The following is an 18,685-nucleotide window of genomic DNA, read 5'->3' on the forward strand; positions in this document are numbered from 1 at the left end:
CGCGCATCACAAAACATACCACCTACCACACAATTATTGAAAGTATCACAAGATATGGTGCAGAGTTGTGGGAACTAACTCAGAGGCAGAAAGATCGCCTGCTGGCTGTCGAGATGGATTTCTGGAGACGGAGTTGTGGATACTCCAGGCTTGGTCATATTAGAAATGATAGGATCAGAGAGGTTATGAATGTCAAAAGCACTATCCTAGACTACATAGAAAGGAAGCGCCTACTCTGGTACGGTCACTTACAGCGTATGTCAGACACAATATGGACAAAACGGGTATGGCAATGGACTCCACATCAAAGAAGAAAGTGCGGTAAACTTGCGAGATGCTGGAAAGACGAATTCAACGAAGCAATGGCGGCGGGAGGATTTAATGAAGGCGACTGGAATGACCGTGAAGGATGGTGATTGGGATGCGAGAGGCGGTGGCAGCCGTAGAAACCTCGCTCATATATATATAAACACAGAGTAATTTTTCTGAGCTAGCTATGTGTGACGTAAAAGCATATTGCAGGGATTTCACCGTACTGTTGAATACTGAAGCCACTGAAGGTATTACTTACAGTCAGTCGTCTGGTAATCTCTTAGCTCTTTTCTTATCCGAATCCGAGAAATACGTTTCAGTACTGGAACTGTCATCTGCTACGTTGATTACGTGTCGGTCAACAACAGAATCCACGAAGCCATTCAGATCTCACATTCTCTTCCCTTTTATGAGTTGCCGTTCTATATCCCGCCAGCGTTCGGCTGTGACGTGTGAAAAGGATGCGTTCGTTAGTTCCAGTACGTCTGGCAGCTTAACAGTCTTGGTATTTCTCGGTCCAAATCCCTTAACTTGGCTCCACATCAGTTCTGTTGGGTTCATATTGTAATGGTACAGTGGCAAATGTAAAAATGCAGCATTTGTATGGTGTGCCCGATGCTGTGAAAATGATTTTCATACTTCTATTATAATATTAAAATATTTGCATATCTTCGTGAATCACCATGTATACTGGAGTCACGTGCGCTTTTTCCCAGTTTCTTGGTACTTGCGCGACAGATTCACGATAAATGCAAGCTTGGTAGTGGACAGCACCATAAAGTAGTCTTTGTAAAATCGAATTGGGATTACGTCCAGACACGGTGATTTATTTGCTTTCAAATCTTTTAGTTGTTTCTCTACGCCAGGGATGCTTATTACTATGCCGTCCATAAGGGAGTCTGTTCGATGGTCGAATGACGGTATGTTTGTACGATTTTTCTGTGTGAACGACATCTTCAACGTGAAATTCCATTTTGCGGTGTGGTGACGGAAAGATAATCACTCCACTCAGTGTTTGCACCCTAGAAAAACAGCGTTCCGTTATCCGTTTTTGTGGCGTGAAACTGTAGCACGAGAGGAATTTCATAGACTTTCAGTACGATTTGAGGACAAAGATTTGCCACAGTGCAGTGTTTACCAGCGGACTGAACAAATCAGAAATGATGGAACGAGCGTTAAGGATGAGGAAAGATAGGGGTGAGCAGCTACAGCCGCAACTGACGCCTATGTTGAACAGTTCGCTGGCTAGGTTCGGAATAAGAATGGAATGACCGCTGATAATACGGCAAACTGTATGCGGGTTAGTTGTGGTTTTCCATACGAAATCATACAAAACAGTCTCCATTTTTACAATGTGTGTGCGAAATGGTTTATTAAACAACCCGATGAAGAACGAGGTGTAATTACATAATCACTGGAGACGGTCCATTCAAATATTACTTAAAAGTATTCATGTCTGTAGATTGAAGCAGCAAGTGAAAATTTGTACCATGCCCGGGAATCGAACGCGGGTCTCCTGGTTACTAGACAGGTGTGTTAGCCGCTAAGCCACCTTGTCCCAGCGGTTCACCCAACTGGACGAATTACCCTGACACGCCTCCCTTCTCGATCCAAATTCTCACTTCCACCACAGTCTACTTAAATTTCCCCTTACATACCAGCATAATTGCCGAGGCTCTGCATAGTCTGGAATAGCGCTTAAGCATCGAATATAAATGAGGGATCCAGCCGGAAATCCAGGTGCAGGTACTTCTACAAATGAAATGACACATTTTCAGAGACTTTTACTGGTCTCATACAGATATGATTTTATTGATTGGCGACTCCATGGAGTGCTTTGCACACCACGACCATATATGTCATATTAAAAGGAAGGTCAGCGTTGGTCGTAATATTGATGTTTTATTGATAGCAGAATCGATTTTCGATCACATAGTGATCATCTTCGGTGTTGGAAGTTAAAAATTTTTACATAGCGATCAGTGAGTAAAAACAAAAACCACAAATACACCTGAGTATAAACCAATAGTTGGAAAGAACATACCTGTACACATTAAACTCAGACACTGGTATCAAGTTATCAATAAACAAAACTGAGAAGCGATCACAATAACTGAAGCCCCTGTTTAAATCACCTACACAGCAGACCTCGGTGTGACAGGGTCTTGGAACGCCTTCTATGTGGCGTGTGTCACGTGAAGACTTCATTCTTTATTTGCCAAGAGATTACCACAAAATACCAACGTGCACTTACAAATCATTAATTGAATGTTTCAATTTTAAAATTGTACATTAAAAAACACATAGCAAGAAAAAGACAGGGGGGGGGGGGGGGAAATGTACATCTTGCCAACATACTCTGGCGTGTTATTTTCAAACAACTTACAAACATGTCAGAATAAAAATCAACAGGTGAAGTTATATGGTGTCAGATTACAAGACTAGAAAAGAAGAAAAATATATAAATAACATTACATTAAATATAACAGAATTTGTTATAACACAGTAACTACCATCTGGCGTAGGGAGTCAGAGATATAAGGTTCTTAATTTACGTAAAACATTACATTGAAACCAGTAAGTCAAATACATAAATGTAATTACACCATGTATGTCACAATATAGCAGGTCAAATGCCATGAAATTCAACTACGGTTACAAATTACAAAGAATTAATTATGTGTTGGATAGAGACAAGTGTACGAAATACGCTAGCTTAGTAGATACCTCCACTATCACATCTGTTATTTATAATTTTTTTTTCATCTGGTACAAACAGAACTTTGATATAAGGAAACAGTGTTCTCTTTAAAGTATAAAACCTTTGTTCCAAATAAACAGTACAAATTTTACCAAAATTGTTAATCTGCACCCTTTAAAAATTTTTTTTTAAACACGTAATGAATTTCATGGCATTTGACCTGCTATATTGTGACATACATGGTATAATTACATATATGTATTTGACTTACTGGTTTCAATGTAATGTTCTACGTAAATTAAGAACCTTATATCTCTGACTCCCTACGCCAGATGGTGGTTACTGTGTTACAACAAATTATGTTGTATTTGATGTAATGTTATTTGTATATTTTTCTTCTTTTCTAGTCTTGTAATCTGACACCATATAACTTCACCTGTTGATTTTTATTCTGACATGTTTGTAAGTTGTTTGAAAATAACACGCAAGATGTACATTTCCCCCCTGTCTTTTTCTTGCTATGTGTTTTTTAATGTACAATTTTAAAATTGAAATATTCAATTAATGATTTGTAAGTGCACGTTGGTATTTTGTGGTAATCTCTTGGCAAATAAAGAATGAAGTATTCGCGTGAGACACGCCACATAGAGGGCGTTCCAAGACCCTGTCACACCGAGGTCTGCTGTGTAGGTGATGTAAACAGGGGCTTCAGTTATTGTGATCGCTTCTCAGTTTTGTTTATTGATAACTTGATACGAGTGTCTGAGTTTAATGTGTACAGGTACGTTCTTTCCAACCATTGGTTTATACTCAGGTGTATTTGTGTTTTTGATTCTACTCACTGATCGCTATGTAAAAATTTTTACTTCCAACACCGAAGATGATCACTATGTGATCGAAAATCGATTCTGCTATCAATAAAACATCAATATTACGACCAACGCTGACCTTCCTTTTAAGACATGATTTTATGTGTATGTCATTTCATTTGTGTTATTTAAAAGGCCTTCGATTCATCTTCGATCAGCAGGTGAAGCAAGCGGTGCTTACTTGCATTGCTACGGTACCAGAAGCCCTCTGTTTTCAGTGTTTATTGCAAAGCGTGTGCAACGGCGGACTCAGTGGAAAATTATGTCGATAAAAATTGTGTGCTCTAAGCTGTAATAAATTATTATGATTCAAACGTTGGAATTATACAGCCGACCCATTACAAATAACTGTTTTGGTACAATTCACCTAGGATTCGACACCTACTAAAAGTGTCATCAGAATGAAATTTTTACGTGACAAGGCCTAAATGTGCTTCATTTCATTTTTGACTTTAACATAGCTGCTATAAATTCAGACCATTGCTTTCTCGCAATGTAATTTTACGATTCCTCAAAATTTCATTCTGATGAAGATACCCTTAATGGGTATAGAAACCCAGGTCAGTTAAGTTATTTGCAACTGACTGACTGTATAATTCCTATGTTTGAAAATTTTATACGGTTGCCAAGAAACAGCCATGTTTAAAACTGTATTATTATTATTTTGTCCGCCCCGGTAGCTGAATGGTCAGCGCGACAAAATGTCAATCCAACGGCCCCGGGTTCGATTCCCGGTTGGGTCGGTGATTTTCTCCACTCAGGGACTGAGTGTTGTGTTCTCTCCTAATCACCATCATTTCATACCTATCGACGCACAAGTCGCCGAAGTGGCGTCAAATCGAAAGACGAACGGTCTACCCGCCGGGAGGCCCTAGCCACGCGACATTTCCATTTCCATCCGTGCTCTCGCAGAAAGCGCCAGCCTCACAGTCTATCGCTGGGATGTTTGCAGGTGCGGCGCCGCCTACAGACGTCGGCTCTGAGGAGACTCCACCCACAGGCGAGGGGGCGGACCCGACGCCTCCGCCCTCAGCCCCAGCGTCGCCGCTCCACACGACGCCACCAGTCGTCGCGACGCCTCCCCCCACCAGACCGGCGTCGTCCCGGTAAGCAAGCAGCGCCCGCTCTGCGCCTGTCTATGCGGCCAGTCATTAAGTCGGAGAAAGCTACAAATTTTGCCGTGTTTACGTGTCTACAGTACTGACCATTACAACTACCTTAAGGACAGCATCCTCCAAACGTCAAACTTGACATCCGCTGTAACTACGTGCTTGGACATTCGAATAATAAGCACTTCCGCGCAACTTCACAAAGCAGATATGGCTAACGCCATATGCAGGGAGTGGACAAAACTGTGGAAACAATATGGTGTACAAAAACTGTTGGCATAGAAAGCAGCTTCAAGTCGTCTCCAGATGGATAAATATACACGACTGGCCATTAAAATTGCTACACCTAGAAGAAATGCAGATGATAAACGGGTATTCATTGGACAAATATATTATACTAGAACTGATATGTGATTACATTTTCACGCAATTTGGGTGCATAGATCCCGAAAAATCAGTACCCACAACAAGCAGCTCCGGCCGTAATAACGTCCTTGATACGCCTGGGCATTGCGTCCAACAGAGCTTGGATGGCGTGTACAGGTACAGTTGCCCATGCAGCTTCAACACGATACTACAGTTCATCAAGAGTAGTGACTGGCGCATTGTGACGAGCCAGTTGCTCGGCCACCATTGACCAGACGTTTTCAGTTGGTGAGAGATCTGGAGAATGTGCTGGCCAGGGCTGCAGTAGAACATTTTCTGTATCCAGAAAGGCCCGTACAGGAACTGCAAAGTGAGGTCGTGCATTATCCTGCTGAAATGTGGGGTTTCGCAGGGATCGAATGAAGGGTAGAGCCACGCCTCGTAACACACCGGACATGTAACGTCCACTGTTCAAATTGCCGTCAATGCGAACAAGAGGTGACTGAGACGTGTAACCAATGGCACCCCTTACTATCACGCCGGGTGATCCACCAATATGACGATGACGAATACACGCTTCCAATGTGCGTTCACCGCGATGTCGCCAAACACGGATGCGAACATCATGATGCTGTAAACAGAACCTGGATTCATCCGAAACCATGACGTTTTGCCATTCGTGCACCCAGGTTCGTCGTTGAGTACACCATCGCAGGCGCTCCTGTCTGTGATGCAGCATCAAGGGTAACCGAAGCCATGGTCTCCGAGCTGACAGTCCATGCTGCTGCAAACGTCGTCTAACTGTTCGTGCAGATGGTTGTTGTCTTGCAAGCGTCCCCATCTGTTGACTCAGGGATCGAGACGTGGCTGCACTATCCGTTACAGCCATGCGGATAAGATGCCTGTCATCTCGACTGCTAGTGATACGAGGCCGTTGGGATCCAGCACGCCGTTCCGTATAACCCTCCTGAACCCACCGATTCCATATTCTGCTAACAGTCATTGGATTTCGACCAACGCGAGCAGCAATGTCGCGATACGATAAACCGTAATCGCGATAGGCTACAATCCGACCTTTATCAAAGTCGGAAACGTGATGGTACGCACTTCTCCTCCTTACACGAGGCATCACAACAACGTTTCACCAGGCAACGCGGGTCAACTGCTGTTTGTGTATGAGAAATCGGTTGAAAACTTTCCTCATGTCAGCACGTTGTAGGTGTCGCCACCGGCGCCAACCTTGTGTGAATGCTCTGAAAAGCTAATCATTTGCATATCACAGCATCTTCTTCCTGTCGGTTAAAATTAGCGTCTGCAGCACGTCATCTTCGTGGTGTAGAAATTTTAATGGCCAGTAGTGTAGGTCCTGACGAAAGCAAAGTAATCAGAAGTAGCAGAAATGAGAACAACGAGAAACTTAACATCAGGTTTGGTGAACACGAAGTTCATGTGCATATATACTCCGCTAGCCACCAAGTGGTGTGTGGCGGAGGGCACAATTCGCACCAAAGTTATATTTCCCCCCCTCTGTTCCACTAGCGGATCGCGCGATGGAAAAAAGAGCGTCTGAACGCCTCAGTACGAGCTCTAATTTCTCTTATCTTTGAATAGTGATCATTACGCGTTTTGGAAGTTGGTGGTAATAACATATGCTCTACATCCTCGACGAAGATCGAATTTCGGAATTTAGTGAGCAGCCCCTTTCGTTTAGCGCGTCGTCTGCCTGCAAGTGTATCCCACTTCTAAGTTTCAATGAGATTTGTAACGCTCTCGCGGTGGCTAAATATACCAGCTTTCCCAAACAAGAAAACTCTACGCAGTTTCTTTGGCTTTTTTTATCAGCTTCCACTGACATAAAAGCCACAACGACATTGTGGTCGCTAATACCTCCTTCTAGATTAACTTCCTCAAAAAGATCAGGTCTGTTTGTCGCCAAGATATCTAATATGTTCCCATCTCGAGTTGGTTTTCTAACCAATTGCTCAAGGTTGTATGTTGAGAGCGCTCCTAGAATAATTTCACACGAGATGATGTTGAGAAATTCTGCTGCCCAGGCAGCGAAATAACGGAGCGAAGAGGATGTTAAAAGCAGACTAGCACAGTCAAAGAGGCATTCCTGATCAAGAGAAATCTGGTCTTACTTCGAGGAAGAAATTTCTGAGGACACACGTTTGGAACACAGCACTGCTTGGTAGTGAAACATGCACTGTGGGAAAAATCGGAAGAGGGAAGAATGGAAGGATATCAGATAAGGTGCACGTAAGGTAAGAAATGAGGAATTTTTCTTTAGAAATGGTTCAAATGGCTCTGAGCGCTATGGGACTTAACATGTGAGGTCAGCAGTCCCTCAGAACTTAGAACTACTGAAACCTAACTAATCTAAGGACATCACACACATCCATGCCCGAGGCAGGATTTGAACCTGCAACTGTAGCAGCAGCGCGGTTCCGAACTGAAGCGCCTAGAACCGCTCGGCCACGGCGGCCGGTGTTCTCTTTAGAATCTGTGAGGAAAGGCAGGGAGAAACATTAACCAGAAGAAGCGACAGAATCATAGAATATCTGTTAAGACATCACGGAGTAACTTCCATAGTAAGAGGGAGCTGTAAGGGGAAAAACTGTAGAGGAAGACTGAGATTGAAATTCAACCAGCAAATAACTGAGGATGTAGATTGGCACATGAGCATCACCACGCCAAGGGGCCCGAGTTCGATTCCCGGCTGGGGCAGGAGATTTTATCCGCTCAGAGAATGGTGTTGTCTCACATGTTAAGTTCATCTCTGGCTGCATCAAGCCAAAGACTCATGAGACTCAAAAAACCGCTCTCGAGGGAGTCTTATGCCATGCTACAACATAGCGGCAAGCGAAGGTAACAATGATGGAAATGGACAGCGATCACACACCGTTCTCTCAATGTAGACCAGAAAGGCTCAGTAATACTGCGATCTGGTAACTATGGAGGCGAAGGAAAATGCGATCATTCATCCTCGTCCTCACAAAGGCAGGCCTGGAGGATGTGAGCAGCGTGAACAAGGGCCCTGTCGTCTTAGAACACAGCATCACCACGCCAAGGGGCCCGAGTTCGATTCCCGGCTGGGGCAGGAGATTTTATCCGCTCAGAGAATGGTGTTGTCTTCATCATTTCATCCCCATCTCCGACGCGCAAGTCGCTCAACGTGGCGTCGAATGCAATAAGTACCTGCCCTCGGCGGCACGATTTCCTCCAATAGAGGACTCCCGGCCCACAATGTCGTACGCTCTTTTCCACAGCATCACCATTGGGGAACAAACACTGTACCATAGGATGGATCTGATCAGCCAAAACGGTCACGTAATCCTTGGTAGTAATCTGATCTTGGAGAGGAGTACCCACGGGGCCTCTGGAATATCACGAAACGGCTGTCCAAACCATCACTGAACCCTCGCCATGCTTCACTCTTCGGATGTAGTCTTGGCCAAAATCTGCAAACAGTGTGCAAGAAGACTAAAATGACTCTCTTCCATTGCTCCTAATTCCAGCTTCTATGGCTTCGGCACCGTATTTTCCTGTTACAGACATTCGCGTCAGTGGTGTGTGCTGTTGGAATTGCAGCTGGCCCTGAAATCCCCTGCTTATGGAGCCCCCATCGTGTTATTTTGGCGCTGGCAGGGTTTGCGAGTGCGACATTTAGTTCTGTATTGGCTCATGCAGGTGTCGTATTCTTATTTTTCATCACGATCTTTTTAGTGACAAATCGTCACTATCGCTCAAGACATGATTTCGAACGCGTTGTGACGTAACTGGTAATGTTTTTGTGCTTGCTCCTGTATGCGGTATAAGTCTTCCACACAGTGACTCTTGGAACTTCAGCTACGGTGGTTCCAGAAGCATCCACCATATCAGCACGAACAGTTTGGCCACTTTGGAATTCACTTAGCTCCGACATACACTATGTGATCAAAAGTATCCGGGCACGTGGCTGAAAATGACTTACGTGCTTTCTTTGGAACTGGAATTATTATATTCTTCTTCTCACGTATCTTGCACACTAGATGGAAGAGTTTTGTCATGACCGGCTCTCCCAAGGTTATCAGTAATTCTGAGCGAATGTCGTCTACTCCCGGGGCGGTGTTTCTTCCACCTCATATTCCTTCACGTTCACTTCCATTTCTATAATATTTCCTTCAAGTACATCTGGCTTCTGTAGACCATCTACACTATGTGATCAAAACTATTCGGTCACAAGTTCGTGGCGCCGTCCATCGGTAATGCTGGAATTCAATATGGTGTTGGCCCACCCTTATCCTTGATGACAGCTTCCACTCCCGCAGACGTACGTTCAGTCAGGTGCTGGAAGGTTTCTTGGCGAATCGCAGCCCATTCTTCACAGAGTGCTGCTATGAGAAGAGGTATCGATGTCGGTCGGTGAGGCCTGGCACGAAGTCGGCGTTCCAAAACATCCCAGAGGTGTTCTATAGGATTCACGTCAGGACTCTGTGCAGGCCAGTCGATTACAGCGATGTTACGGTGGTGTAACCACTCCGCGATAGGCCATGCATTATGAACAGGTGCTCGATCGTGTTGAAAGATGCAATCGCCATCCCCGAATTGCTCTTCAACAGTGGGAAGCAAGAAGGTGCTTAAAACATCAATGTAGGGCTGTGCTGTGATAGTGCCACACCAAACAACAAGGGGTGCAGGCTTCTTCCATGAAGAACACGACCACGCCATAACACCACCGCCTCCGAATTTTAATGTTGGCACTACACACGCTGGCAGATGATGTTCACTGGACATTCGCCATACCCACACCCTGCCATCGGATCGCCGCATTGCGTACCGTGATTCGCCACTCCACGCAACGTTTTTCCACTGTTCAATCGTCCAATGTTTACGCTCCTTGCACCAAGTGAGGCGTCGTTTGGCATTTACCGGCCTGACGAGTGGCTTATGAGCAGCCGCCCTACAATGCAGTCCAAATTTTCTCACCTCCCGCCTTACTGTCATAGTATTTGCTATGGATCCTGATGCAGTTTTGAATTCCTGTGTGATAGTCTGGATAGATGTCTGCCTATTACACATTACGACCCTCTTCAGCTGTCAGCGGTCTCTGTCAGTCGAGTTCGGCCTGTATGCTTTTGTGATGTACGTGCCCCTTCACGTTTTCACTTCACTATCACATCGGAAGTAGTGGACCTACGGGTGTTTAGGAGTGTGGAAATCTCGCCTACAGATGTATGACACACGTGACACCCAATCACCTGACCACGTTCGGTGTCCATGAGTTCCGCGGAGCGCCCCATTCTGCTCTCTCACGATGGCTAATGACTACTGGGGTCGCTGATATGGAGTACTTGGCAGTAGATGGCAGCACAATTAGTCCAGTCAAATAGTAGATATACCTTGCAAAAGGAGGGGTAGAAGAGTTTAATTTTTCAACTCGTTCATATGGTTGGAAAGATTAGAAAACCGAGTTTTGCCAACAAAATTTCGCTTGGGAAAACTTTCTGCAGTCAAAAACCTTCGAAAATTTCGGACTTTTTTCAGTTTTTTCAAAATATCTCAGTTTCTTTTGCTCCTATCGCTTTGACGCCTAGTTTCTTTTTTAAAGAGCACAAAATTCTCTACAAATTTGATTCTTACCATTTTTTTCTACTCTCAATATCAAAGGCGCTACAGCGCCTCAAAAAATACCAATTTTTCAAATTTTGAGCATAGTGGCAAGATACCTAATTTTTGAACACTATTTTTTCAGTTTCTGTATGTATAGTATAAATACATTATACATCATGTTATAAGTTGGAATTTACCACCTCACTTTCAGGTATTCAATTTCTCTGTATGCAACATGAGGATTGCTGGGCACCCAACTATTGTGATTCTTAAATCACTAACTGAAGTTCACTATGGGCCACCTCAGCCCTGGTATTTGTAAAACTATAAATATAAAAATACATCATAAAGCGACATAAACACACACACACACACACACACACACACACATACACACGCATACAAAATAAATTGTCTCAGGAAACTGAACTATTATTAGCTGCAATAGGCAACCTAATTCGGTAGGTAATTATTCTTGTGTATAAAAGCCACACAGTTGAGATTAAAAATAAGTAGCTTTATTACAATTAAAATGCATTCTCAGTTACTAAAAAATGTTGACGGTTCTGGGTGTGTAATACTTGTAATATCGCACTTAAGCGCACTTGAGACAGATATGAGCATCACTTCCAACGTTTTGATGGGCCAGGTTCCTCAGTGTCACCAGAAATACCTTGAGTCACGGATTCAGGGTCTGTACATAGAGTTGATCCCAGATTGACCTCTTCTTTAAACAGCGAGTCAGCCTCAGCAAGTTCGTTGGTTTCGTCAGCGGTTTCCTCAACATCCTCAATAACATCTTCTTCACTGTCTTCACATAAAAATTTTGGCACGTTTTCACAGTCGACCCCAATACATTTCTTGCAAATTGAAGAACATTTCAAACCCACTTTTCTGCAGGAGCACGCTCCGCCACAGTTCAGCTTGCATGAGCATGAAACAATGTGAAGAAGTGCTTGAGGTGCTGGATCTTGGCTCATTATAACGGGTATTGGACCGTGGTCACTGTGATTCCAGCCCCATTTCTCAGGAGGTTCCCAGTTTCCCATCCAACTTTGGACTTGTTGGTAAGTCCGCAACGACTGATGTTGTGCAGCATCTTGTGTAGGTGGCAACCGTGCAAGATTCAGTTTGCTTTTTGTGGCAGACTTGGCGAATAGCTGGTACCGCAAATGGTCTAGTGTGTGGGAACTGCTGACACCTCCACTATACAATGCGATAGTAACCTGTTCTCCTGCAGTTATTATTTCTTCACGGGTAGCATGTGGTTTATTGAACGTGCAAAGCGCTGAGGTTAGGTGTTCATTTTTCGCAACAATATTGCAGCACTTAATTTTTTCTTGACCAAAAAAAGCAGATGTTGTATCACGTCCGCTAAAGGCGTGAGTGAACAGGATATATTCACTGTCAAACTAGTAAGATGCAGTGGAAAACCACTTGTCTTCTGCATTTCCTCTTCCTGGCTTTAAGAAAAATAAGTTTTCAATGCCTTGCCCCAAACCGGTCATGAGCACAAGCAGGTCAACATCTTCTCCTACAATGATAACACTTCGAAAATCTTTGGTTCTTGAAATGGCAGATGTTACAATAATAACGTCAGCATCTTCTTGTGCCTGGTGCACTTCAATGCTAAACTCCAGAAATTACATTTTAAGAAGAGTGATCAAACGCATCTTGTTTCGTTCGTTGTACAAGAACTTGTCCTGAGGGACTTGGTTCACCATCTCTGATTCAACCACAACGTCAACCGAAGAATGTTGTTTGGACCTACGAATCCTCTCAGCACTCTTTGTGTTACATTTGTCTCCCTCACATGGATACCCATCAAATACAAAAGCAAACTGAGATCCAAAATGACGTTGCAGGTAAGAAACATAGCTTTGGGCTATTGACTTGAAGCAAACATTTCGAGTCGAAGTCATCTTGTGGATAAGGTACCCTCTATCAATGACAAAAAATTTACTCGGTCCATTTGACTTCACATCTTCCGCTGGAACGAAGGCATTGTAGAATGAAGATTTTGTTCCTCTTCGCATGCCTTTTTCTGAGAATAGGGACATTGGGTAAGGAGCAAGTTCATATTTCAGAAAGGCTTTTAACTCTTCTTCACTTTGTTTCATTAAACAAATCCTTTGGAAGAGTTAAATGATCAGCAGGAGTAATTTTAGTGCTCCCAGCTTTTACAGAATTGAACGCAGAAAGGAGAGTCACAATTTTATCTTTTCTACGGAACTTTACATCGTGGAAATTGTCACCAACTATTCTTTGCTCGAAATTTGAAAAATTGCTATTTTTTGATGCGCTGTAGCGCCTTAGATACTGGGAGTAGAAAAAAATGGTAAGAATCAAATTTGTAGAGAATTTTGTGCTTTTTAAAAAAGAAAATAGACGTCAAAGCGATAGGAGCAAATAAAACTGAGATATTTTGAAAAAACTGAAAAAAGTCCGAAATTTTCGAAGTTTATTGACTGCAGGAAGTTTTCCCAAGAGAAATTTTGTTCTCAAAACTTGGTTTTCTAACCTTTCCAAAAATATGAACGAGTTAAAAAAATAAAATCTTCTACCCCACCTTTAGCAAGGTACAGGCTTTTTTCTGACAGTTTCACTGGACTAAATGCACCTAATATGAAAAACGTATGTGTTTGGGAGTGTCGGGATAGTTTTGATCACATAGTGTTATGCACACACAACTACACAAAACACTGCTCGGGCCGTGATTAAGACTTGTAACCTATTGATATAATTTCATAGGTACTGTTAGTGTTCAATTCCAGCAATGCAATCTGCAACATTGGGTAGTATCTGCGTTTATGTTGGAGCATGCATTTATCGTGGTGTTCTCAGTCAGAAATCGCTTTTGAATGTTGGTTGTTCTTGAAAAGATCGTGTTATGCCTCATGTAAAGGACAGAAACGTCTACCAGCATGTGTCGAGATTCGGCAGAGATAAGATCGAGAACTGCCAAGACTACGGTTTATCATTCCACGATACTGCTGCTAACTTTGGTCAGGATCCACAACTCTCATACGATGTTTTCAGAAGCATCATACTCAGTGCTTAGCGGTATTTCGACAGATACACGTCACTAGCGCCCGAGAGGACAGACATATTCTTCACTTTCTTCCGTTCGTACCTTGAGTCAGGAAGTGTCCTCCTTTGCGAGAAAAAAGTATCCAAACAGTACGACGACGTCTGGAGAAGAGCAGACTGTCAGTGCAGTGACCATTGTTGCGACTTCCTTGACAAGGCAACAGAGTGAGGTAAAATGACAGTGGCGCCCACAAATCTGGACATAGCAATGACAGAACGTCGTCTTTTCAGGCGAGGCCCCTTCCTTTGTGCAGCATCACAATGGACAGATCCATCTATGGAGGCCATGAGAAGAATGGGAGCCTGCAAACTGCTTTCAGCACCGTCATTCCAGCCCAGTACCTGGTGTCACAGTATGCAACGCCATAATGTACCGAATGCCATCACCTCAGGTTTACATACCGGTAATTTAGAAATAAGTCGTTATATTTCTGTTGTTGGCCCTGGTCTATCTTCCAACAAGATAGCACCAGACTATCTGTCTACAAGATAATGGAAGACCGCATGTTGGCATGCTATCCTGACCTGCTGTGATACACAGGGTGTCAGACCATTGCCCTGGCCAAATCCTCCAGATGTATCAGCCACTGAAAACATCTGGTCACTGATTGCCGAGGGATGCAACCACCTTACAGCCACCTTAATGGATGAACTCTGGCATAGGACTGAAGCAGTGTGGATCTGTCATTGGGGCTCAGTTCGTCTCGAACTGTCAGTGAGGTTCAGCGGCCGTTGCTGCCAGAGGAGGCAGCCCTGTGTGCTACATTTCGCACCTGGTATACCTACAAATCATCCATAAATTTATCTATTTACACTACTGTAATGTTCATGCAAAACAGAGAAAATTTCATAATTTGCTACCCTTCTTGGTGTTGCTATTTTAACAAGACAACACCGGATAAACGCTCATTGACTCAGTGGTTCTGACTACAGATTCAGATGTAGGGATGAGTGCGAGGAGTTTTACCTGCCGTTTATCGCTTCTCCTACGGCAATTTGTTTTCATTGTGAAAAATTCCGAGTTTGTTTCGGATACACATAAAGATGTAGATCTCCCCAGTTCAAAGGTCTGAGCACCGCAAATGGTCTAGTGTGTGGGAACTGCTGACACCTCCACTATACAATGCGATAGTAACCTGTTCTCCTGCAGTTATTATTTCTTCACGGGTAGCATGTGGTTTATTGAACGTGCAAAGCGCTGAGGTTAGGTGTTCATTTTTCGCAACAATATTGCAGCACTTAATTTTTTCTTGACCAAAAAAAGCAGATGTTGTATCACGTCCGCTAAAGGCGTGAGTGAACAGGATATATTCACTGTCAAACTAGTAAGATGCAGTGGAAAACCACTTGTCTTCTGCATTTCCTCTTCCTGGCTTTAAGAAAAATAAGTTTTCAATGCCTTGCCCCAAACCGGTCATGAGCACAAGCAGGTCAACATCTTCTCCTACAATGATAACACTTCGAAAATCTTTGGTTCTTGAAATGGCAGATGTTACAATAATAACGTCAGCATCTTCTTGTGCCTGGTGCACTTCAATGCTAAACTCCAGAAATTACATTTTAAGAAGAGTGATCAAACGCATCTTGTTTCGTTCGTTGTACAAGAACTTGTCCTGAGGGACTTGGTTCACCATCTCTGATTCAACCACAACGTCAACCGAAGAATGTTGTTTGGACCTACGAATCCTCTCAGCACTCTTTGTGTTACATTTGTCTCCCTCACATGGATACCCATCAAATACAAAAGCAAACTGAGATCCAAAATGACGTTGCAGGTAAGAAACATAGCTTTGGGCTATTGACTTGAAGCAAACATTTCGAGTCGAAGTCATCTTGTGGATAAGGTACCCTCTATCAATGACAAAAAATTTACTCGGTCCATTTGACTTCACATCTTCCGCTGGAACGAAGGCATTGTAGAATGAAGATTTTGTTCCTCTTCGCATGCCTTTTTCTGAGAATAGGGACATTGGGTAAGGAGCAAGTTCATATTTCAGAAAGGCTTTTAACTCTTCTTCACTTTGTTTCATTAAACAAATCCTTTGGAAGAGTTAAATGATCAGCAGGAGTAATTTTAGTGCTCCCAGCTTTTACAGAATTGAACGCAGAAAGGAGAGTCACAATTTTATCTTTTCTACGGAACTTTACATCGTGGAAATTGTCACCAACTATTCTTTGCTCGAAATTTGAAAAATTGCTATTTTTTGATGCGCTGTAGCGCCTTAGATACTGGGAGTAGAAAAAAATGGTAAGAATCAAATTTGTAGAGAATTTTGTGCTTTTTAAAAAAGAAAATAGACGTCAAAGCGATAGGAGCAAATAAAACTGAGATATTTTGAAAAAACTGAAAAAAGTCCGAAATTTTCGAAGTTTATTGACTGCAGGAAGTTTTCCCAAGAGAAATTTTGTTCTCAAAACTTGGTTTTCTAACCTTTCCAAAAATATGAACGAGTTAAAAAAATAAAATCTTCTACCCCACCTTTAGCAAGGTACAGGCTTTTTTCTGACAGTTTCACTGGACTAAATGCACCTAATATGAAAAACGTATGTGTTTGGGAGTGTCGGGATAGTTTTGATCACATAGTGTTATGCACACACAACTACACAAAACACTGCTCGGGCCGTGATTAAGACTTGTAACCTATTGATATAATTTCATAGGTACTGTTAGTGTTCAATTCCAGCAATGCAATCTGCAACATTGGGTAGTATCTGCGTTTATGTTGGAGCATGCATTTATCGTGGTGTTCTCAGTCAGAAATCGCTTTTGAATGTTGGTTGTTCTTGAAAAGATCGTGTTATGCCTCATGTAAAGGACAGAAACGTCTACCAGCATGTGTCGAGATTCGGCAGAGATAAGATCGAGAACTGCCAAGACTACGGTTTATCATTCCACGATACTGCTGCTAACTTTGGTCAGGATCCACAACTCTCATACGATGTTTTCAGAAGCATCATACTCAGTGCTTAGCGGTATTTCGACAGATACACGTCACTAGCGCCCGAGAGGACAGACATATTCTTCACTTTCTTCCGTTCGTACCTTGAGTCAGGAAGTGTCCTCCTTTGCGAGAAAAAAGTATCCAAACAGTACGACGACGTCTGGAGAAGAGCAGACTGTCAGTGCAGTGACCATTGTTGCGACTTCCTTGACAAGGCAACAGAGTGAGGTAAAATGACAGTGGCGCCCACAAATCTGGACATAGCAATGACAGAACGTCGTCTTTTCAGGCGAGGCCCCTTCCTTTGTGCAGCATCACAATGGACAGATCCATCTATGGAGGCCATGAGAAGAATGGGAGCCTGCAAACTGCTTTCAGCACCGTCATTCCAGCCCAGTACCTGGTGTCACAGTATGCAACGCCATAATGTACCGAATGCCATCACCTCAGGTTTACATACCGGTAATTTAGAAATAAGTCGTTATATTTCTGTTGTTGGCCCTGGTCTATCTTCCAACAAGATAGCACCAGACTATCTGTCTACAAGATAATGGAAGACCGCATGTTGGCATGCTATCCTGACCTGCTGTGATACACAGGGTGTCAGACCATTGCCCTGGCCAAATCCTCCAGATGTATCAGCCACTGAAAACATCTGGTCACTGATTGCCGAGGGATGCAACCACCTTACAGCCACCTTAATGGATGAACTCTGGCATAGGACTGAAGCAGTGTGGATCTGTCATTGGGGCTCAGTTCGTCTCGAACTGTCAGTGAGGTTCAGCGGCCGTTGCTGCCAGAGGAGGCAGCCCTGTGTGCTACATTTCGCACCTGGTATACCTACAAATCATCCATAAATTTATCTATTTACACTACTGTAATGTTCATGCAAAACAGAGAAAATTTCATAATTTGCTACCCTTCTTGGTGTTGCTATTTTAACAAGACAACACCGGATAAACGCTCATTGACTCAGTGGTTCTGACTACAGATTCAGATGTAGGGATGAGTGCGAGGAGTTTTACCTGCCGTTTATCGCTTCTCCTACGGCAATTTGTTTTCATTGTGAAAAATTCCGAGTTTGTTTCGGATACACATAAAGATGTAGATCTCCCCAGTTCAAAGGTCTGAGCACCTAGTAAACCACAGTAGTGTACAAACCAAACTTGAAAATAATGACAGGTTGTTTTTTTATATCCCTGTCTTCCTCTATACTTTTTACCTTTTACACTCTACAGCTCCCCCTAGTACCACATAAATTATTCCGTGATGACTTAACGCGTGACATCTTACCGTGCCCCTTCTTGTAGACGGTGTTTTCCATATGTTCCTCCCTTCGCCGATTTTCCTAAACTTATCAGTCCACCTAATCTTCAACTTCCCTCTATAACACCACACCGATGCTTCGATACTGTTTGTTTCTTTCTGGTTTTCCCACAGTTCTTTCCGTACAATGCTGTGCTCCAGACGTACATTCTCAGAAATTTTTGCACCAAATTAAGGCCGAAGTTTGATACAGACTAACTTCTCTTGGTTAGGAATGTCCTCTTTGCCTGTGGTAATGTGCTTCTAGTCTCCTCCCGTCTTCGTGCATCACGTGTTAATTAGCGTCCACAGTAGCAGAGCTCCTTAATTTTATCCGCTTCGTCGTATCCAATTTTGATGTTAAGCCCATCGCTAACCTCAGTTATGCCACTCCTCATT

The 18,685-nt window shown here is 43.2% G+C and overlaps 1 protein-coding gene across 1 annotated transcript in view; it reads left to right on the forward strand.

The window, feature by feature from the left end:
- LOC126106533 (uncharacterized) overlaps positions 1-18,685 on the forward strand; it is a 439,607-nt gene that overhangs the window by 344,104 nt on the left and 76,818 nt on the right. The window contains exon 5 of the mRNA XM_049912858.1: positions 4,835-4,988. Coding sequence (XP_049768815.1) covers positions 4,835-4,988 — 154 coding nt within the window. The remainder of the gene's footprint in view (positions 1-4,834; positions 4,989-18,685) is intronic.

The sequence above is a fragment of the Schistocerca cancellata genome, chromosome 10 (assembly GCF_023864275.1).
Source record: "Schistocerca cancellata isolate TAMUIC-IGC-003103 chromosome 10, iqSchCanc2.1, whole genome shotgun sequence".
Taxonomy (NCBI): Eukaryota; Metazoa; Arthropoda; class Insecta; order Orthoptera; family Acrididae; genus Schistocerca; species Schistocerca cancellata.